Here is a 20,736-nt window from a genome sequence, read left to right on the forward strand (position 1 = left end):
CATTCTCTAGCAACAGGCATTCACGTTGGTTCCAGTTTTTTGTCAGTGACAATCTCATGCATATATCTTTATGACCTGGTGATTTTTAAAATAAAAATGTAAATGAAAGAGACAGATGTGATAATGTAGGGTGTAACCATAACCCAGCACCTGGCGCTTTTATTTCATAAAGCGGGAATCCTGGGTTAGAATCAAGCCCCGCCATTAGTTTGGCTGTTATCTTGGGCAGGTTATTTAGCTTCTCCAGGCCGCAGAAAATGAAGATAAAAGTCACACCCACTTTCTATGGTGATTCTGATTTTAGGTGTGTATTGGAATCACCTGGGCGCCCTCCTAGCATTTCTGATTCAGTGGGTCTGTGATGATGTCCGATAATTTCCATATCTAACCAGTTCCCAGGTGATAATGATGCTCCTGATCCGGGGCAACACTTTGAAAACCACTATTTTAGGATATTCCAAGATGCTACAAGAGTGTGATGTGAAACACTCGGGACAACTCCTGGCACACAGTAAGGGAATGCTACTATTTCTGCTTCTACCCTGCAGAGACCTCCTGGCACCCTGCTTCACAAAGGATCCCCGGACCACCGAGGCCCTTCTAGGTACCAGCAAGACAGTCGCCGGCACGTGGGGGCGTGTCAAGCACCGGTGGGCGGGGCGGCTAGCGTGAATGCGAGAGGTGGGGCCAAGCGAGCGCATTGCTGCGCCTGCGTGCGGAAAGGGAGGGGGCGTGGCTCCGGCTCCGGGCCGGAAGCTGGAGGCTGCAGGGGCGGGCCGCCTGGAGTCTCTTTTCCGGCTGGTCCCCATGGAGGCGCTGGGGAAGCTGAAGCAGTTCGATGCCTACCCCAAGACTCTGGAAGACTTCCGGGTCAAGACCTGCGGGGGCGCCACGGGTAGGCCACGGCGGGGCCGGGGTCGCGGGGCGGGGGTTACCCTAGAGCTTGGCCCGGGCGCTTGGATCCTGCGTGGCCTGCCGGGGACTGAGGCGGTGGAAGAGAAGCCATCCTGACCCTTGCTCCTCGCCTTGCAGTGACCATTGTTAGTGGTCTTCTCATGCTGCTGCTGTTCCTGTCCGAGCTGCAGTATTACCTCACCACTGAGGTAAGGGGGCGGGGTCTAGTACCTGAGCGGGGCTTCACATTCCAGGGGTAGGGCCTGTGGAGGTGGGTGAGGCTTGGGGCCAACCTTACTGAGGTGTCGCTGCCCCAGGTGCATCCTGAGCTGTACGTGGACAAGTCGCGGGGAGATAAACTGAAGATCAACATCGATGTACTTTTTCCACACATGCCTTGTGCCTGTGAGTACCTACCCATCATGCGTGTTGTTGCAAGTACCAGGGTTCTCAGGTTGACTTCCAGAGTCACACCTCCAACATTAGTTCTGGACCGGACACCAGGACAAACCTCCTTTCACAGATCCTGCCCCAAGACAGGCCCAGTATCCCTATCCTCTCCAAAACCCACATCCTATTGTCCCTATGATCCCAGTACCTTAGCCGGACTTCCTGCTTCCAGATCTGAGCATCGATGCCATGGATGTGGCTGGGGAACAGCAGCTGGATGTGGAACACAACCTTTTCAAGCAACGGCTGGACAAGGATGGCATCCCCGTGAGCTCAGAGGCAGAGCGGCATGGTAACCAGAGGGAGGGGGCCAGGACTTGGATCCGGACATGCCCAAGCCCTACCTTCTGGCAAGTGGGCTATGGCAGTCTCCATGACCCATGAAGCAACTAAGACCCAGAAAGATCAAGAGGCTTGTCTATGTCCCCCATCTCTTAAGAGTTGGAGAGAACTAAAACTCCAGGCCTCCACCCCATTCGTATTGAATAGGGTACTCTTATCTATCATTCTCAGAGGTCCCCAATCCCTGCTTGTTGTGATTTGGGTTACTCAGGGTTGGGAGTGAATCTTGTGTGCTGTTGCTTTGGTAGAAATCCTCCAGACAGTCTCGAGCTTCTCTAAGGGTTTGCTTCCTTAGCCATTTGGCTGAATTCTAATCTTAATTATTTGGAATGTAGGGTGACTCAAAGTTAAGAGTTTGGGCTCTAGAGCCAGACTGCTAGTGTTGTTCTTATCTAGCTTTATCTCTTGTAATCTGAACCTCAGCTATAAAACAGTGGTAAATAGTAGGAGTCAAATAAGGCAATATATGTAAAATGCCTAGTACAGAGTGGGTACTCACTTTTAGCTTCTTTCCTCTCTTTTAGGCTACCTCCTTGTGGCTTCATTAACTCAGTTTCTCATCATAGCAAAACCCTCCCCAAAGCTAGGAGTTTTCAAATTCTAGGGATCACTCTGGTAGGGAGCTCTTTCAATCATTCATTTAACAAATATATGTGAACACCTGTAGAACCAATAGAATTGCTGCAGGATTGGATGTGGGGTATAAGAGCAGAATCAAGGATGATTCCAAGACCTTTAACCCAAGCTAATTAATGACTTGACATGGGTATGCCAGAGGAGAAGGTTTTGGGGGGTGGGGACAGATGGGGGAATGTTAAATATCCATTGCTATGGGAAGCGGACTTGGCCCAATGGATAGGGCCTCCACCTACTACATGGGAGGTCCACAGTTCAAACCCCCAGCCTCCTTGACCCATGTGGAGCTGGCCCATGTGCAGCGCTGATGCGCGCAAGGAGTGCCCTGCTATGCAGAGTTGTCCCCCGCATAGGGGAGCCCCACGCACAAGGAGTGCGCCCTGTAAGGAGAGCCGCCCAGCACAAAAGAAAGTGCAGCCTGCCCAAGAATGGCACCGCACACACGGAGAGCTGACACAACAAGATGACGCAACAAAAAGAAACACAAGATTCCAGGTGCCGCTGATAAGGATAGAAGCGGTCACAGAAGAACACACAGTGAATGGACACAGGGGGGATAAATAAATAATAAAAAAAGGGATCTCGTATTACCAAGAGTATCTCTTTAAAAAAAAAAAACCTAAAGAAAAATCCTTTTTAAAAAAATCCATTGCTGCATAACAAATTATCCTAAAAGTTAGTGGCTTAAATCAAACATTTTTTTTCATGGTTTCTATGGGTCAGGAGCTCAGAAGTGGCTTAGTTGGGTGTTTCTAGCTCGGGGTTCTCATGAGCTATGGTCAAGCTGTCAGCTGGTGCTGCTGTCATCTGAAGGGTTGACTCTGGCTGGAGGATCCAATTCTAAGAGGGCACACTCAGATGGCTCTTGGCAGAAGACCTCAGTTGCACATTGGCTGTTGGTAGGAGGCCTCAGTGCCTCATCATGTGGACCTCTTGATAGAGCTGTTTGAGAACCTTTTATGATGTGGCAGCTTGCTTGCACTGCATAAGTGATCCAAGAGAGGGCAAGGTGGGAACTACAACTTCTTTTATGACCTAACTGCTGAAGTTGCACACCATCATTTCTGTAATACAGGAGGGGTTGCACAGATTATCCCTAGTCCTTGTGAGGGGAACTGCACAGGGGTGTGAATGCCAGGAGGTGGAGACCATTGGAGACATCTTGAAGGCAGGCTCCCACAGAAGAAGATCAGGATGATGGTGGATACCCAACTTGGGGCATGTTAAATTTGGGATGCTGATTTTTATCCTAGTGATTGGAAAGAAGCAATTGGTTATACTAGAAATTAGAGGAATGGTTCTGGAGAAATAAATTTAGGAGTTATCAGTATATAGATGGTATTTAAATCCATCAGACTAAATGAGGAAACCTAGGGAGTGAATGTAGGTGGAAGAGAGGTCTAGAGTCTGCACTCTGTGTCACTCCAACATTTAGAAATCAGGAAATGAGGATCCAGGAAGGAAGACTGAGGGATTAGCCACTGAGGTAAGAGAAAACCAGGAGGTGCTCCAGAAGTCAACTGGAGAAAGAGTTTCAAGGAGAGAGAGTGAGCACCTGTCAGAGACTACTGATTGCCATCAAAACAAGGCGTGGGAATTGACCATTGTAATTGGCAACCCACAGGTCCCTGGAGAAATAGTTTGAAAGGATTAGTTTCTCTTAAGGTCACTGTTAGGGAAGAAAATAGTCAAAGAACAGAAAAGGAAGTGGAGACATCAAGTATAGATGACCCTTTAAGATTTACCAAAAGGAAGATGAGGGAAATGGGCTCAGGCCTGGAGAAGAATGTGGGTGGGGTGATAGATTTGGTGGTGAGATGAAGTTCTGTTCCTTCTCTTCGTGAATATTGAAAGCAAGGTCATTACCTAATAGTGAAGAAGGAGGGAGGGGCTTGAGAGGTTTAAGGAGGGAGGAGAAGGTGTAAGTTAACTCTCCCAGAGGATGGGGCCTTGAACTGACTAGGATTGCTGGGCAACCCGGGTGTTGAATTTAACTAAGGTTTGGATTTTGCTAGGCTGGTGCAGTGAAAGGGGAGAGAAGCAAGTGAGTTGTGGGGTTTGTGCAAGAGAACAATTATAACAATGGACCATGAAATTTAAGGCAAGGAGGGATGTGAGGACCTGAAGGGGTGATAGTGTCAGTGAAGTCAAAGAATTGATAGATTCTGGGTCCCAGAGATAACTGAACTGGAAGTTAGGGATAAGTAGTTGAAGAGGGGGGTATTTGGAATTGAATTTTGTAGGGTTTGATGTTGTGGGTAATGACAAGGTCTAGAAATAGGTGGCTGAGGTGGGATGACAGAATAAAGCCTCTTGGATGATGGGAGGTCAAAGTGTTGGATATTGATATTACCAAGAATTGTGACAGGGTAGTGTCAGAGTATGGCTGGGGAGAAGCACAACAGCCAAGTGTTTCAGGGAATACACTGGAATCAGAGCTGGAATCTGCCACTTGCTGTACTGCATTAGGAACCCCTTCTCTCTAAGCCTCTTAAGTCAAATGGGGAGAAACTCTCCTTCAGAGAACCATGGTGGGGATAAATGGGATGTTTACAAAGTAGAGTGGACTGTACCCAGCTAAGATTTGTGTATTTACTGTTACTGTTTTATGACTATTACTTTTAAAAGAAATAGGTGTGTGGAAGTGCACATAGTAAGGCTGCTAAATAAATTTAGCTGTTCTTATACATGACTTTTGTTTTATTTTTATTATTTATTTCTCTCCCTTTCCCCCACCCCCAGTTGTCTGCTCTCTGTGTCCATTCGCTGTGTGTTCTTCTGTGTCTGCTTGTATTCTTGGCGGCGGCACTGGGAAACTGCATCTCTTTTTCATTGCATCATCTTGCTTCGTCAGCTCTCCGTATGTGTGGCACCACTCCTGGGCAGGCTGTGCTTTTTTCGCACGGGGCAGCTCCTTAGGGGGTGCACTCATGGTGCATGGGGCTCCCCTACATGGGGGACACCCCTACGTGGCACAACACTCCTTGCACATATCAGCACTGTGTGTGGGCCAGCTCACCACACAGTTCAGGAGGCCCTGGGTTGAACCCTGGACCTCCCATGTGGTAGGCAGATGTTCTATCAGTTGAACCAAATCTGCTTCCCATTATACATGATTTTTATTATTTCCAAGCCCCTGGCCAAAGGACCAGTGCAGGGACGAGTTGCAGGTTCCACCGTGTCTGCTGTAAGCTAATGCCTCTGCCTCTGCCCTCTCCTTAGAGCTTGGGAAAGTTGAGGTAAAGGTGTTTGACCCTGACTCCCTGGACCCTGATCGCTGTGAGAGCTGCTATGGTGCTGAGACGGAGGACATCAAGTGAGCCTGGGGTCTGGGGAGAAGGGTTCCCGGCAGGTGCTTCTGTCAGCCAGCCTCACCTGCAGGCCAACTCCTTGGCAGGTGGGGAGGTTGGGCCACAAACCTAGAGGGGATGTATGCCTCAGTCACTAATCCTGGTACAGGCAACTGAGGCTCGGGCTGGGCCCTGCCTTGGGGCAAGGCTGATGTGGTCCTGGCTCCTCAGCCTGGAGAAATGGTTCAAGGTGGTCTCTGGAGTCTAACCACCTGGGTTCCACCCCATGTGTCCTTGGACCAAGCCTCTGTGTAAAGGGGATAATAATAGCCCCTTCCTTGAAAGAAGTAAGGACTCTATATAATATATGTGAAGCTCTGAGACAGAAGGCCCATATATTGAGGCTAAGCCCTCAATATATGCCAACTCCTATTATGTAGAAAGCAGTTTCCCAAGCCCTAACCCCTGAGAGGCTAATTCAGGGCCTGGAAATATGTATTTTAATAGTCCTATTACTACTGCAGAAACACACTTTGAGAAAATTTGGTGTTTGGGAATAAGGCTAGCAGAGTATTCCTCAGCAGTCAGAACTGCTCTGGCTTTATTTCCCAAGGTGGGTGCCAGCACTGTTTTCCTGCCTCTTTGACACTGTCACTCCTCACCTGCTCTTCTGCAGGTGCTGTAACACCTGTGAGGATGTGCGAGAGGCATATCGCCGCCGGGGCTGGGCCTTCAAGAACCCAGACACTATTGAGCAGTGTCGGCGAGAGGGCTTCAGCCAGAAGATGCAGGAACAGAAGAATGAAGGCTGCCAGGTGTACGGCTTCTTGGAAGTCAACAAGGTACAGGAAGGAGCAGGGCAGGGTGGGGCCAGCAGGGCTGGGTTGAGGAAGCTCTGCAGTGAATTGGGAGCCCACTCCACCTCTCCAGAGGTGAAGGGAGGCTGCAGTTGGAGAATTAAAAGGAATGTTCCCTACAGGTGGCTGGAAACTTCCACTTTGCCCCTGGGAAGAGCTTCCAGCAGTCCCATGTGCACGGTGAGTGAGCCTGCATCAACCAGCGAGGGATAGACCCCGGACACCTTGGGGAATCTGAGTGCCCTTCACCTGCCTGGTAGTCTTTTGTCTTGGCCCAGAGCAGACTCTCATCTCAGGACTGCAGTTTGGCACAGGCTGGTGAGCTAGACCAACCTGGGTTCAAATATCAGTTTCATTCTTTACTGGCTGTGTGACTTTAAGAAAGTTTCTTAAACTTTGAGCTTCAGTTTCCTCCATTATAAAATGATGATGTTGGTACTTACCTTATAGGTTGATTTTTGTGGATTAAATGAGATGGACGATGCCCTTAGCACAGCCTGGCTTGTAGAAGGCGCTTGTTAAGTGGTAGCCCCCAGTATCAGATGACCTATGGAAAAACAGCTGGGCTGGAACACGGGATCTCCTACTCCCAGCTATGTCATATCTGGGAAGTACTGAGCCCTACTCATTTCTTCCTCTGTAAAATGGGGATAATGATACTAGTACCTACGTCACAGAGTTGTTGGGATGACTAAGTGAGATTTATTCTCATTTATTCATTTAGTAATTATTCATTACTAAATAGTTAGTGGATTATGCATTCACCAGCTAGTAGTCACCTACTGTGTGCCAGGTGCTAGTCTAGGTGCTAAGGTTACAGCAGTGAACAAAACAAAGTCCCTGTCCTCAGGACATTCTAGGAGAGAAACTGACAAATATGTAAAATCTGTGATCTAATAGATGCTAAAAAGGCAGGATAAGGATATTGGAGGCGAAGGACTGGGTGGAAGAATGTGCTGGGGAGGGTAGTTGGGGAAAGGCAGACTGATGGGGTGATGTTTGAGCCAGACCTGAAGAAAGGGAGGGAGCCAGCCGTGTGGATGTCTGGGGAAGTACCCCAGGCAGAGAGACTAATAAATGCAAATCCCAAGGTGAACATGGGCCTGGCAAGTTCAAGGATGGCAAGACAGGGAGGCTGGAGCAGAGTAGGCAGAGGAGCATGATCAAAAATGAGGGGCAGGGGCATGCAACAGGGGCCATGTTACATGACAAGGACCTGGAATGCCGTTGGAGGGACTTGGGCTTTTACTCTGCCTAAGAGGGAAAGCCATTCTAGGGCTTTGAAGATGTGATACATGATCTGACTTCTAAAAGGTAAGCAGCACTCTGACTGTTTTGTGGGAGACTGTAGGGGGAAAGGACAGAATCAGAGGCCAGTCTGGATAGCATTGCAGTAATCAGTCCAGGCAAAAGAAGATGGGGCTTCAACCAGAGTGTTGGTAGAGGGGGTGAAAAGTGATATATTTTGAAGGAGTAGCTGAGTGGAGTTGCCAAACAATGTGGGGGTAAGGGAAAGAGGAGTCAAATTTGACTCTGAAGCTTTGAACTTGAGTAATGAGACAGCTGGAGGTCCCATTTAATGAGATGGTATTTTAATTTGCCAAAGGACTGCTGATGTAAAGCACCAGAAATGAGTTAGCTTTTATAAAGGGGATCTTTGGGGTAAAAGTTTACATTTCCAAGGCTGTGAAAAGTCCCAACTCAAGGCACCATAAGAGGTGCTTTCTTACCAAAGTCAGCTGCCACATGGTGAAGCAAGATGACCACCAATCTCTGCCTTCTCCAGAATCTGCCAGCCTCTCCTGGAGCTCAGCTGTGGGCAACTAGACATCGGACTTGTCTCTTTCCAGGCCTCCTCTTCCAGACTTGGCTGCTCTGCTTTCTTTCTGAGTCCAGCTGCAAGCTATCAAGCATATGGTTCATCTCCCCCTGGGCCTCAGCTCTTTGAGCTTCTAGGGGGCTTCTTGCCTTGCAGCTCAACTGTGAGTGAAAGTGGAGACCTTTCTTTCACGCAGCAGGATCAAATACAGTTGAGCTCCCTTGTCCTGGATGTCTCCATTTATATCAGACCCAGCAAGAGGGCAGAGACTCAATCTGCGTCACACCTCACTGATGTAGTCAAATTTCAAAGGGCCTCACACCCACAGGAATGAATTATTTCACAAACATAATCTTTCTTTTTTGGGGATTCATAAAACAATTTCAAACTTCCACAGATGAGAATACTCAGAGGAACAGGTTTAAGTGTTTGGAGGTGGGGAGTGGAAAGGAGCATTTAGCTTTTGACCTGTTCAGACCAGTAGGATTTGGGGGTCCTTTTAGACATCCAAGATGTCAAGTAAGCAGTTCGCTCTTTAGGTTTGGAGTTTAGGGGTGAAGTCTGGCCTGGGGAGACAGATGTTGGAGTCATCAGTCACTTAATGCCATGGGGTGGATGAAGTCACCCTGGAGGTGAGGGGAGATGGGGAAAAGGAGAGCATAACGGACTGAGTGCTGGGCCTCCAACATGTAGAGGGCTAGGCATTGGGAGGGACCAGCAGAGACCAGAGAGAAATGCTGGTGAGGAAGGAATGTAAACCAAGAAAGCCAAGGGAACAAAAGTGTTTCAGTAACTGTTCCAGATGCTTCTAGGATATCATATAAGACAAGGGCTAAGAATTGGCCCCTGGATGAATAATATGGCAATCATTTGTGACCTTGACAGCAGTCTGGGTGGGGTGATAGGGACCAGCATAGAGTGGGTTCAGGAGAGAGTGGGAGAGGAGCTGGAGCAAAGAGTGGGGACAACTCTCTTATGGAGTTTTGCTTTGAAGGGATCAGAGAAAGCTGGAGGGGAATGTGGCATCCAGGGAGGTTTTTCTACGTTGGGCACTATTACAGTATGTTAACATACTGTCAGAAATTATATAATAAAGAAGGTAAAAGTTTGTTCCAGAGACAAGAGGAGAACAATGACTGGAGTGGAGTCTTGAGAAGGAGAGAGAGTAGATAGAATCTAGTGCCTTAGAAGCATGGAAAGTACAAGCAGCAATAGGAGGGAAGGCAGGCTGTGTAGGTCCAGGTAGCTTGATAGCTGGGTTGATGGAAGCATGTGGAAAGTCTCTTCTGAGTGTTTCTGTCCTCAGGACCTGCTTAGTGGCCATGAATGCCAAGTGAGCCAGTCCACATGGTTGTGTGGTTTTCCAGCAGGGTGGGGGCAGGCACTGGAATTACCTAGGGTTTGGTATTGCCAGGTGCCTGCAGCAAAGGAAGAGAAAGGCAAGGAAGTCAAAGGAATGTGGATCGCAGGTCTTTGATTTGGTGTCAAAGAATTATTGGATTTGAGGTACTGGAGGGAATGAGCTGGAGAAACTATTAAAGCTAGTAGTTGGAGAATAGGATGCTTGGAATGGAAATTATCAGGGGGTATGACTGTGGTTAATGACAAGATTTAGGGAATGACCAACAGAGTGGGGGGCACAGGTAGGGTGGAGGACAAGATCAGGGTGGGCAAGCAAGTTCAGGAACTGGGAGGCCAGGCCATTGGAAGGAACATCTTTGTGGATATGGAAATTGCTAGCAGTTAGGACAGAGGTAGTATAGGGGAGTAAGAGCCAGTGTTTGCTAAAACCATTGAGAATCAGGGTGGGAGGACTGACCTGAGGGGCACTATGAGCTCTAGGCGATTAAAACAAGTAGGGCTAGTTGGTGGTAGAGTGACCTGAACTTCAAGACTAGGGGTTTGCAGTAGGATCAAGGGACAGTGATCCTGAAGTGACAATAAAGAGTTACAGAGAAGGGAGAGAAGATAGTCACTTTGAGGGGACTGCAAGAGAAATAAAGTACCTTCAAGGAAAAGCCACTTGTAGCTGAAGCAAGAAGCAGAAGGGAATTTTTAGAGGTGGAGGATATAGGGGTTTTGCTGATGACTGAGAAGGAGGCCTCAGTGAGGGATTGGGGGAGGGGCGGGAGTCAAGGTCATTTTAGGGGATGTGGGAGAGAGCCCAGGGCTGAGAAGCTCCACAGGCCTGAGGCAGAGTGACTGATTTGGGCAGGAGAAGGCACCCGGTGAAGATGGCTCCGCTGGACTTGCAGGCAGTTCATGGGGGTGAGGCTGGGTGTCGGGGAGGGGGCAAGCAGGTGGGTCTAGAGGCCCGGCAGAGCTTTGGAATCCCCTCTTCACTCCAGAGGGGATCAGAGGGAGTGTGGCCTCCCTGGGATTGCGGGAAGGGGGTCAGGGTCGAGCTCCTTGCACGTGCCTTGTGGGCACTCACAGGTGTAAATGCTGAGGTGACAGCAGCATCTCTGCATCTCCACTTGGACTGAGACATCGATCCCAGGGCAAGGGGTGCTGTTCCCAGAGGGTGTTCAAAACGCCAAGCTACAGTTATCCAAGGCCAGAGATCTGGGTAAACTGAGTGCCTGAAAGCTAAGTTCTGACATCCTTATTGATAATTTTGGGGTGGAGGGATAGATGATCTCTTACATTAAAAAATTTCCCAAGTGTTCTTCCATCTTAGACCCTACCTGATCCTCAGGTTGGCTCTTTACAGAAGAGAACATGATGGCCCGGAAAGGGCAAGTGATTTGCACAAGATCTGGCAGCCAGGAAAATGGCTCTTTGGACTCTAGTTCTTTTGTTCTTCCTAGGCTGCCTTGTTTTTGCCCCCAGGCCTTACCATAGTCTCTAGCCAGGGAACAGCTCCCTTGGGGACCAGGAAGTGGCCATTAGCTGGAGCCGGACTCTTTTGCTGAGGCAGTAGTAGTCTGACCCACAGAGTGTGCGGCCCCTGGCTGGAAGGCCTGGAAAAGAGGTGCAGGCAATGAGGTGGCGAGTCTGCTCAGAGTCAGGCGAGGGTCGAGCCAGCCTGTGCTCACTACTCTGTCTCCAGCCCTCCTCCTACCACGTCTTGCTCTATAGTTCTCACTGTAAAACTCTGAATCCCTTTGTCATCACCATTTCTCTCTCCTTCCCTCCCCCATGCTGCAGTACATGCTGTGGAGAGTAAGTGGCCCTGCCCCCCAGGGCTAAGCGCCCTCTTCTGGGGGAGCCTGCCTCCCATGATGGGGGGAGGTTTGGATGGGTTGGGGATGGGGTACCCTCTCAGGCCTGGCTGCTGGGTGACTCTTGAAAAGTACTGGGATGTATCTGAGGCAGGGTTCCTGACAGCAGGAGGGATTGGGGTTAGAGGGCTAGAAAAACTTGTTCTGGAATGGGATGCAGATGGAGTGAAGGAAAGAGCTCGACAGAAATCCCATGTCCCACCTCACGCTGGGGTTCAGTGATGTGTCATCACTTCTAGTTAGAGACCAAAGTCAGTGAGTTTTGTTTCCTTAGATGCAAGCAGGGGCTTGGAGGGAGTGAAGGCCTGGAGTTAGGCCCGTTACAGGATCCCTTTGTATGTCAGGGAAGAAATAGGGTCTGTGTTTGGAAGACCCCTGCGGAGCATGTGGACATTCACACAGCCCTTCCTAGCTGCCATCAACAGGACCAGGAGGTGCCAGGCTGGAGGTGAAGGAGGGTCCAGAGCCAGAAGGGCCCCACTTCAGAGGGAGGAGGGTAAGGGGCCTGAGTGAGGGCTCTGAGGAAGCCAGAAGGCGGGGGGCTCCACCTAATGACACTTCCCCCCTCTCTCCTAGTACATGACTTGCAGAGCTTCGGCCTAGACAACGTATGTACCAGGTGGAAACCATGGTGGGCGGGTACGGGGTGGGGGAGTGGGAGAGACCTGGTTGCTGCCTTCATTTCTCTGTAGGGTCATCCTGGGATGGGAGGAACAGACATAGAAGAACATTCCGTGTCCTGACAGGGTCTAGTCTGAGAGTTGAGCAGCTGGGAATGACTTTTGAACCAAGATCTGAGCAGGAATCAGCTGGACTGGGGTCAGGGGATGGGGCTGGTCAAGAGTGTCCTAGGCAGAGAGAGCCTCAGGGCAATGTGGCACTACTGTGGGGCTGAGAGGACAGACATGCCTGGAACCAGTGAGAGGGGGAGCAGAGCAGAGGAAGTGCTGAAGAGGTCGGCAGCAGCCAGACCACAGGGGACAGAGGCCACACTGCTGAGAGCAGTGGATAGCTGTTGACAGATTTTAAGTATGGTTGTGACATAATTAGATTTGCATTTTTTAAAGTTCCTCTAGCACAGGGGTTCTTAACCTTTTTTGTTCCACCAACCAATTTGGCAGTCAGTTGAAAACCATGGACCCCTTACTAAGTCCACACTAGACTGTATATTATTACATCACACCTGCACCAACACGTCACCACATGAATAATTTTATTTTTTTATTTCAATTCAAGCTTATGGACCCCTTGTTACAAACCCCTGCTCTAGTGGCTGAGTTGACCTAGATTGGGGCAGAACAGGAGGTGACATCTGGGCAAGCTAGGGCCCCTCCAGCACTAGATCTCCATGGCTTGGGACTCAGGCTAGGCTAGTCCCTGCCAGCCAGGGTCAGTGCCCTGCCTGTGCTGACATACGAAGGAAACCAGGGCCTTATCACCGGGAGCCCCAGGAGCTTGTAGACTCTGGAGAAGGGGCCCCTAGGTGGAAGTGGGCCAGGCCTGTCTTGGGCAGGTTCTTCCCATAGGGCACAGAGCTTCTCCCAGATAGCCCCCACCATTCCCCACCCCACACAAGGCACTCCCCAGAGCCAGGCACCCCTGCCTGCTACTGCCATGTGGGCTTTGCCAGCTGAGGCCCAGACCCTGGCGTTGCAGATCAACATGACCCACTACATCCGGCACCTGTCGTTTGGGGAAGACTACCCAGGCATCGTGAACCCCCTGGACCGCACCAATGTCACTGCACCCCAAGGTACCAGTCTGGGGGTGGGTCAGACAGCATTGAGGGCCCCCAGCTCCAAAGCCCTGCCTGGCACCCATGCTCCATGCTCTCTTCTCCGCAGCCTCCATGATGTTCCAGTACTTTGTGAAGGTTGTCCCCACAGTGTACATGAAGGTGGATGGGGAGGTGAGTCCATGGGAGCTCAGGGATCTGAGGCTCCTGTGGTGCCAGGTTCTTGGCTTTCATTTAGTTCCTTTAACGATCTGGGAAGCCAATGCTGTTCTTCTTGGATGGTGGATGAAAACCGAGGCTCAGAGAGGGTTAGGTGGTTGCCCAGGGTCTCACAGCCAGAGTTCAAGCCTGGAATTCAAGTTTCCAGAGCTCTTGCACTTTCTACTTGCCCCTTTCCTCTGGTGTCTTCCTGCCTCATGGGCCCTCTGTGGTCTCCCCTTATCCCTCATGCCTGACTAACCCTCTGCATTAGCCTTCCCAGACCCCTACTTCCCTCTCTACTCTGGCCTGGGGCTTGGTGTCTTGGCACGAAGGGGCAGAGGAGGTTTGTCCCAGCCTTGCCAGGAGCTCTTGGTGCAGCCTTGGAAAGTCGCTTCTCATCCCACAACTGCAGAGTCTGGGGCTGGGTCATTGGGACATAGCCAGGTTTGGTCAGCTGTAAGGAGCTGGTGAGTGGAGGGAAAGTTGGGAAGCCTGGGGAGGGGACTGCAGTGGTCCCCAGGCCTTGGTGTTGGTTACCGACATGGCGCTGCTTGTCCCCTTCCATACAGGGGCCCTGCAGGATGAGGGGCAAGAGTGGGAATAGTGCTACTGGGGGAGGTTGGGAGCCAGGTCTACAGCCTGGCCCTGGCCCAGGCTCCCCTCCCACCCCAGGTGCTGAGGACAAATCAGTTCTCTGTGACCAGACATGAGAAGGTCGCCAACGGGCTGATGGGCGACCAGGGCCTTCCTGGAGTCTTCGTGCTCTATGAGCTCTCACCCATGATGGTGAAGCTGACAGAGAAGCACAGGTGAGGGTGGGGAAAGGGAGTGGGGAGGGCCTGGGCCTACAGGGGTGGGGTGCCCTCCAGCCCCACTTCCTCCCTCTGCCAGGTCCTTCACGCACTTCCTGACGGGCGTCTGCGCTATCATTGGAGGCATGTTTACAGGTAAGAAGCTGGGGGCATGGTGGGGAGTGTGAAGCCGGGCCCGCAGGCTGAGGGAAGTTGAGTGAAGTGGGGCCCATGGCAGCTTGAGGCCAAGGGGAGATGCTGTCCTGGCCAGTTAGGTGACATGCTCCTGAGGTCAAGCCAAAGGCCCATGTGGGCCAGCTCCAGCCCTTGTCTCTCTCCCTAGTGGCTGGACTCATCGATTCACTCATCTACCACTCAGCACGCGCCATCCAGAAGAAAATTGATCTAGGGAAGACAACGTAGTCATCCCCTTCCCCTTCTGTTATGCCCTCTCTCCTATTTCTCTTTGGCCTTGTGTTCCTTCAACCCAGCCTCTTCCAACCCACCCCACACACCCTGCTCAGAAAGCTCCAGCCCCAGGTTGATAAATGTATCAATTGTGATAGTACCTGCTGGTTTCTGTGTGATCCTTGGGGTTCCAGGAGCTAACAGTCTGGCTGGGGCTTGGGAACAGCCACTTAGCAAGGCAGCTGTAACAGCATGCCCCAGCTAACAGGGCTTTACCTACATAAGACTGATGACCACCCCACAGCCCTGTCTTCAGTCTCCCGTGCTGTGGCCTTCAGGCCTTTGGAGCTCACACGAACTTTTCCAGGGTGCACTTCTTGGAACCATCATGGTCTGCGGCTTGTGTGTTTTCTACCACAGTGTTAATAGGGCCTGGGTGCAGTCTGTGCCAGGCCACCTCTTCAGTGAAAGCTAATGCTGCCATCTTCCCACACACACACACCCTGGGCTTGGTCCCTCAGTCCTCTTGTACTCTCTGGGCCTGCTCTGTGCCCAGCCACGTGTTGGCCCTTGGTGCACAGAGGAGTCCAGCCCGAACCTTTGCAGGTTCCTAGGTGGAGGCCAAACTGGAATATGGAAAGGGAAGGTTGCAGCAGCCACTCTGGAGCAGCTAGCACTGGACGCCTGGCTCTGGATCTAACCAGGGCCTTCCATTCTACATGTGAGAAGTAAAGCCCAGAGACCTCTCTACTTCCCATCCCAGGGAGCCAGGGATGGTGACAAATGGTTCAGTTGATCAGATCGTCTCTGGGAGTTTCAACCTAAGACAATGATGGGAGGGGCGGGCAAGGAGCAGAGAGAGTAGGCAGAAGACCCAGGTTAGAGATAGCTAAATCTCTGGAGTCAGCCAGAACTGCCTCCAATTTGACCATTTACGAGCTTTGTGGCTTAGGTTAGTCTCTCCTTGTGGGCATCAGTCTCATCTGTAAATTGGGGGTGACAGCACTGGTTGTAGTGAGCCCTGTTTCCTGGGTCACCCAGGAACCCTTCCCCCTTGTTACGAGTATCCTGACTTTTCTCTGGGAAGCCCCCTCCACCCTCTCATGTGGTTTGGGAGGAGGGTTGATCTCCTATCTTGAGCTCCAGGCCCCATGCAACATAGCCCCCCGGCACAGTGGCCCAGTGTGAGCAGGCTCTTCAGATGTGAGTGTGGGGTACGCAGCCTGGAGCTGCCTCTCTGAAGCAAGCCGCAGAGGACAGAAGGCAGGCTTGCTCATTGCCAGGCTCCTGGGCTCTGAACCTCCAGCCAGGCCCTGTTCTTTGCTGCAGTGGGCTCTGGGGCAGCCTTCCATCCCGGTGACTTCCTGCATCTGAGGTCACCCCAAACCCCTAAGAGCCCACTTGACCCACACAAGATCAGGTGAGAGTGGTGTGTGACTAGGTTTATTCAAAGAAAGCCACGCACTCCGGGTCAGCTCATATTGCCTCTTCCCCACAGTGGGGAGAACTTGAGCTGTGCTAGGTGAGCGTCCAGGGTCATTTTGGGCCTGGGGCTTGGTAGAGAGGGCGGAAGATGGCCTGGCTGATCTGGCCCGGGACAGAGTAGAAGAAGAGGAGGAGGAAGACGGTGATCAGCGCCAGCAGCAGCAGCAGCAGCAGCACACGCCAGTACCGGCGCCAGATGAAGAAGGCAAAGGTCTTCAGCGGGTTCACAAACCAGTTGAAGGAAGTTTTGGGGCGGCTGTGGGGGTGGGGTCAGAATGATGGGGAGGCCCTGCTGCACCTCCCCCCACTCCTGGGACTCTAGCGCCCTGGACTCACTTGGGCTTCTCCAAAGGTTCAGGCTCCTTCCGCCCCTTCCCCACTGGCCGTTTCTCAGCCTCCTCCACCGTCAGCAGCTCAAACTCTACTTCCACCTTCCCCTAGAAGGACACCTCTGCATCGTTAGGAACAGAGACCGCGCTGGGGTGGACCCGGACCAGCCCCAGCCCCTGCCCAGCCTGGGCCAGCCTGGGGTGCACCCACCGTGAGGATGTGGACGTTGCCGCCTGCGTCCGTGAACTCTAAGTCTTCCGGCCGACCCTTCCTCCTCCGCTTCCTTTTCCTCTTGCCAGCCTGCGCCTCCCGCTCCAAATCCTCCTGCTCCCGCAGCTTCACTACGGGCCACCAGCCCCGCAAGCGGCGGCAGCGAAACAAGTTGCACCTCGGCCCGGCCCCATCACGAGCCAGCCGCACGGAGCAGAGCTCGGGGCCCCGGGCCCCCCGCACCATGTCTGGCAGCTGCAGTTCCAGGGACCCTGCAAGTCCAGAGGTCACTGGGTTAGGCATGAGAAGGGCCAGGGGCAAGGGGTCAGCATGGAAAGATAGCAAGTGTGGTGGTCAGACCACAGCTAGTGACTAACCAAGTCAGTCAAAATGGTAGCAGACTGTTCCATCCCAATAAACAGGGCCAAGGATTGGGCTCAGATGGCCAAAGAAAGGATGAAAGGTCATGGAGTCAGAGCCCAGGGGAACTTGGGGCTGGAGTCAAAGCAGTGAACTGAGTAAGGGATTGGGGCAATGGTCAGGGCCTAATAGTGACTTCAACAGTTGGTCCAGAAAGCAAAGGTTAGTGACCTAAGTTCTGAAATTCCAGTTTTCAGGGTTAGGTTAGGGAGTAGGGAACCCAGGAGCAAGGGAGACAAGGGCTAGGGACAGGGGCAGTGAGGGCAGAACCCAGGGGTAGAGGGTGAGGTTACAGGAAGGCTGAGCAGTACCAAGGAAGTCATTGGCGGAGATGCGGTCATAGTCCCAGACCTGCAGGACCAGCACGGCCGGCTGCCGGAACTCAGCCTCCTCCAGGGTGAAGGGTCCAGGCCGGCGCCGGACGCTCACCTCCCGCTCCGTGGGCAGGTAGTCAAAGCGGAACACGAAGCGCCAGTTGAAGTTGCCCTCCCCAGTCAGGGAGTTGAAGTGAACGTCTGTCTCCTGCTTGTCATGTTCCAGCCCCTTCACCCAGCTGAGGACCAGGGGAGAGGGACAAGCCGGGAGGGGGGGTGGACAGTGGGCAAGCCCCCTCATCCAGCCTGTCCCTTGGCTCATCCACCAGGACAGCCCTTTCCCCCAGCTCTAGTCATCACAGAGGCCTCGGGGACAGGGCTCTGGACTCGGCCCGAGGGCCCACACCCATTAGCAACCTCCCCTTAGGACCCAGACTGCCCAGCTGCAGGCCCACCTTCTCACATAGATGTCACTCGACATCTCTCCGGTGAGCGGGTTCACATCGTCCAGAACCACATCGTCTGTGTTCCAGATGATGACTCTGAGCTCATAGCTGGGGGATGCATCGGAGGGGATGGTTTTCAGACTTTGGGGAGGGGTCCTGGGTGGGGTGCAGGAAGGACCTGGGCCAGGGCCACTGCCATCCATTGGATACCTGACATGTGCCCAGCTGTGTGATGAGGAGGCCTGTGGTCCCGTGAAGGGCAGCCCTAGGTATCGCTGACCACCCCAGCCACAGCACATGGCACCAGGAATGAGCTGCTGACCAGACTGGGCCCACGAGGTCCTCCCTCCTATAAACTTGAAATCGGGACCCTGAAAGGTTGAGTTGCATGGCACCCAAGGTGAAACTGGAGCCACTGCAAGCAAAGTGATGTGAGAGCTGAAGCTTAGGGGAGCAGTGGAGTGGTAAGTGAGCAAGAAAGCCATTCTGCAGAGAGGGGGTGGGAGACCCAGGGGGCAGGGAGAACAAGTAGCTTGTCCTTGGCTGCCATAACATTGCCTGGATAGTTGCTTCCTCCAGCCCAGCATCCATTTCCCCTCACAGCACCCTGCCTTTTCTGTTGGTGACCACCCCTACCCTTCAGAGGTAGGCACATCACCCAGGACTGACTATCACCGCATTAACAGCCCCCTGGCCACAGGGCTGGTCCAGGGATCAGCACTTCACTCGAGCTGCTCTAGTGAGAATCAGTCCTAGGACTTGTACTCTAACTGGGGAAAAGGTGCTTTTTTCTGCTGAAGTGGCCTAGCTGGTAAGATGTAAGCCTGGCATTTTCCCCCAGACTGCAAAAACCTCCCTGAGAGTGACACAAAGCAGAACCCAGAGATGTCAGATACAGTTTCCTGTCTGCAATGGATATGCCCTACACAACTTCTAGCTCATGTCAGAAGGGCATTGACTGAAAGATGTTTGGACTCTGTTGCAAATGAGATACCCAACTCACAGTGGCTTATGAGAAACGGAATTTAATGACCCACCTAGCTGAAAAACTTAGGGTAAGTACCCTCTGCCTGCTTCATTGGGAGCTCTGGTTTTCCCTCCCACAGGTAGACCAGGGCATCCCCTACCCCTTGGGAGGAGGGGCCAGGACTCTCACCTGATTGGCTGCCGAGGCTTGATGTCCACTGGGGGTGGAGCAGGCACATCACGGGGGAAGATGTCAATCCACATGTGAAGGGAACCCTGGGGGCACAGGACCAGGCTGGAGATTCTTGATAGGGTCTCCACCTCCCCTGACAAGTGGCCAAGACACCACCCTGCCCCAGGTGGACAGAAGAGCTGGGGTCAAGAGAGTGGAGTTGAGCAGATCCTGGGGGTTGAAGATGAAGGAGTATGAAGCAGGGATTCCAAGGTCAATGCTAGGTTGTGGAATCAGGGATGAGATCCCAGCAGTCAAAGGTTAAGCTCAAATGCAAGCACCGGGCTTTGTAAGACCCCAATTGTCATGTCTAGGGTAGAGTCAGGTTGGGAGCCCCCAGGCAGCCCTGGGTTGGAGATCCTGCAGAACCAGTCAAAGGTGGGGGTCTGGGGTCCAGGGTGGAGGGTCAAGACTGCAGTGAGGGTGTTGGGTAACAGGATCAGAGTCAGAAGTGGTGGTTTGTGGCTTGAGATTCTGGATTGGGTGCTGGGTCTTCCCTCACCTGCAGCAGCCCCGGGCTGCGAGGATGGTAGAGGGGCCGTGTTTCTACATGCTCAGGTACCAGCTGGAGTCCAAACTCTGGCATCTCCTGCCAGCGCCGCAGCACAAGCAATGCCTGAGCCTCCTCTGGAGCTCCACTTGCCACCTCAGGGGCCTCCCTACCTGACACAAGAGGTGTGTGACCCTGGGTTCCATCCAGGCCCCAGCTCTCCTCTCCTCACTCCCTCCATCCCCTGCCCTCTGCCATCAGTAGTGGTTCTAAGCTGAGGCAGCCACTTTCCTGGATAAAACTCAGCGTCTGGGAGGGCAAGTCCACAAATCACAAAAAGTGGGGGAAGTGCTGCTATAAGAACTATTTCCAGGGAGAAGCCAGCCATCAGGGGCAGTGGGATTGGAGAGGCTCAGCCATTTTTGAAGCATGAGCTCAATTCTACAGCCGCTTTGTGTTGTATAGGACTTTCTATGGGGCCCCCCTGTATTCTGGAAATGCCATTAGCTATGGCTCTGAGCACTTTCGTTTTTTGGGGAACTGGTGTTCAGCAACAAAGATTATTATTTCTTCCCCCACCATCCAAGAACATTGTCCTTAGTCAACTTCACTTCCTCTGCTTGCAGAAGGAAGCAGGCTTTTTATGGGAGCACACTAGACTGGGCCCCAGGGATCCCCTGTACCTCATTCTACCACCATCTTGCTCCTTCTGAACTGTGCAGGAAAGGGGCTGGTACCTGGAGGCAGGGTCTCAGGCGGTGTCAGAAACACTTTGCTGCCCACCTTGACGGCGTCAGCTCGGTATTCAGGAGCAGGGAGGCCATGGCGTTGGCACAGCCCTGCCAGGATCTGCGAAGGATGGAATGCATCGCGCCATGCATTGTACCCGTCCCTGTGGGCAGAAGAGAAGGATGCCCAGCAGAGTCAGCAGATGATTAAGGAGCAGGGATAGGGACCTTGAAGAGGGATCCAGACTCATAACTCCAATGAGAGAGAGGTTAGTCCTCATTTAGAGTAACAGTGGAAATCAAAGGTGAACGCCAGATCCTCCTATAAAGGAGATACTGCTGTTATCACCATCGTGCAGATAAGGAAACTGAGGCTCAGAGAGGTCAAGTGACTTGTTGGTTACAGGATCCCAACTCCCAAGCCAGAGTTTTGACCACTAAACTCTAACGACTCAGTCAAGGGGAGAT

General features: G+C 52.3%; 2 protein-coding genes across 3 annotated transcripts in view; one reads left to right on the forward strand and one right to left on the reverse strand.

Annotated features, from left to right (window-relative positions):
- Nucleotides 1–705: 705 nt before the first annotated feature.
- Nucleotides 706–14,807, forward strand: ERGIC3 (ERGIC and golgi 3). 2 transcript variants are annotated; one of them, XM_058286980.2, is made up of 14 exons: nucleotides 706–895; nucleotides 1,033–1,103; nucleotides 1,212–1,299; nucleotides 1,517–1,636; nucleotides 5,545–5,638; nucleotides 6,289–6,454; nucleotides 6,592–6,649; nucleotides 11,439–11,453; nucleotides 12,089–12,120; nucleotides 13,169–13,265; nucleotides 13,357–13,421; nucleotides 14,121–14,257; nucleotides 14,340–14,395; nucleotides 14,583–14,807. In XM_058286980.2, exons 1-14 carry the CDS (start codon nucleotides 808–810, stop codon nucleotides 14,660–14,662), a joined length of 1,167 nt encoding a protein of 388 aa, XP_058142963.1. In that variant the 5' UTR covers nucleotides 706–807; the 3' UTR covers nucleotides 14,663–14,807. The 2 variants fall into 2 exon arrangements, with proteins under 2 accessions (XP_058142963.1, XP_058142964.1); XM_058286981.2 differs by lacking the exon at nucleotides 11,439–11,453.
- A 1,267-nt stretch (nucleotides 14,808–16,074) lies between these two features.
- Nucleotides 16,075–20,736, reverse strand: part of LOC101418054 (fer-1-like protein 4) — a 101,141-nt gene continuing 96,479 nt past the window's right edge. Inside the window, exons 23-30 of the mRNA XM_071211821.1 lie at nucleotides 20,278–20,432; nucleotides 19,553–19,713; nucleotides 19,009–19,094; nucleotides 17,862–17,960; nucleotides 17,404–17,645; nucleotides 16,673–16,944; nucleotides 16,469–16,569; nucleotides 16,075–16,388 (exon numbers count right to left, since the gene is read on the reverse strand). Coding sequence (XP_071067922.1) covers nucleotides 16,184–16,388; nucleotides 16,469–16,569; nucleotides 16,673–16,944; nucleotides 17,404–17,645; nucleotides 17,862–17,960; nucleotides 19,009–19,094; nucleotides 19,553–19,713; nucleotides 20,278–20,432 — 1,321 coding nt within the window. The 3' untranslated portion in view covers nucleotides 16,075–16,183. The remainder of the gene's footprint in view (nucleotides 16,389–16,468; nucleotides 16,570–16,672; nucleotides 16,945–17,403; nucleotides 17,646–17,861; nucleotides 17,961–19,008; nucleotides 19,095–19,552; nucleotides 19,714–20,277; nucleotides 20,433–20,736) is intronic.

The sequence above is a fragment of the Dasypus novemcinctus genome, chromosome 24, assembly GCF_030445035.2.
Source record: "Dasypus novemcinctus isolate mDasNov1 chromosome 24, mDasNov1.1.hap2, whole genome shotgun sequence".
In the NCBI taxonomy this organism is placed as follows: domain Eukaryota; kingdom Metazoa; phylum Chordata; class Mammalia; order Cingulata; family Dasypodidae; genus Dasypus; species Dasypus novemcinctus.

What these genes read in the sequence shown, in the direction of transcription:
- ERGIC3 (XM_058286980.2), top strand. Translation starts at nt 808, where the DNA reads ATGGAGGCGCTGGGGAAGCTGAAGCAGTTCGATGCCTACCCCAAGACT. An exon ending in GCTGAGACGGAGGACATCAA is followed by an intron (nt 5,639 to 6,288) that starts GTGAGCCTGGGG and finishes GCTCTTCTGCAG; the next exon opens with GTGCTGTAACACCTGTGAGG. An exon ending in CATTGGAGGCATGTTTACAG is followed by an intron (nt 14,396 to 14,582) that starts GTAAGAAGCTGG and finishes CTCTCTCCCTAG; the next exon opens with TGGCTGGACTCATCGATTCA.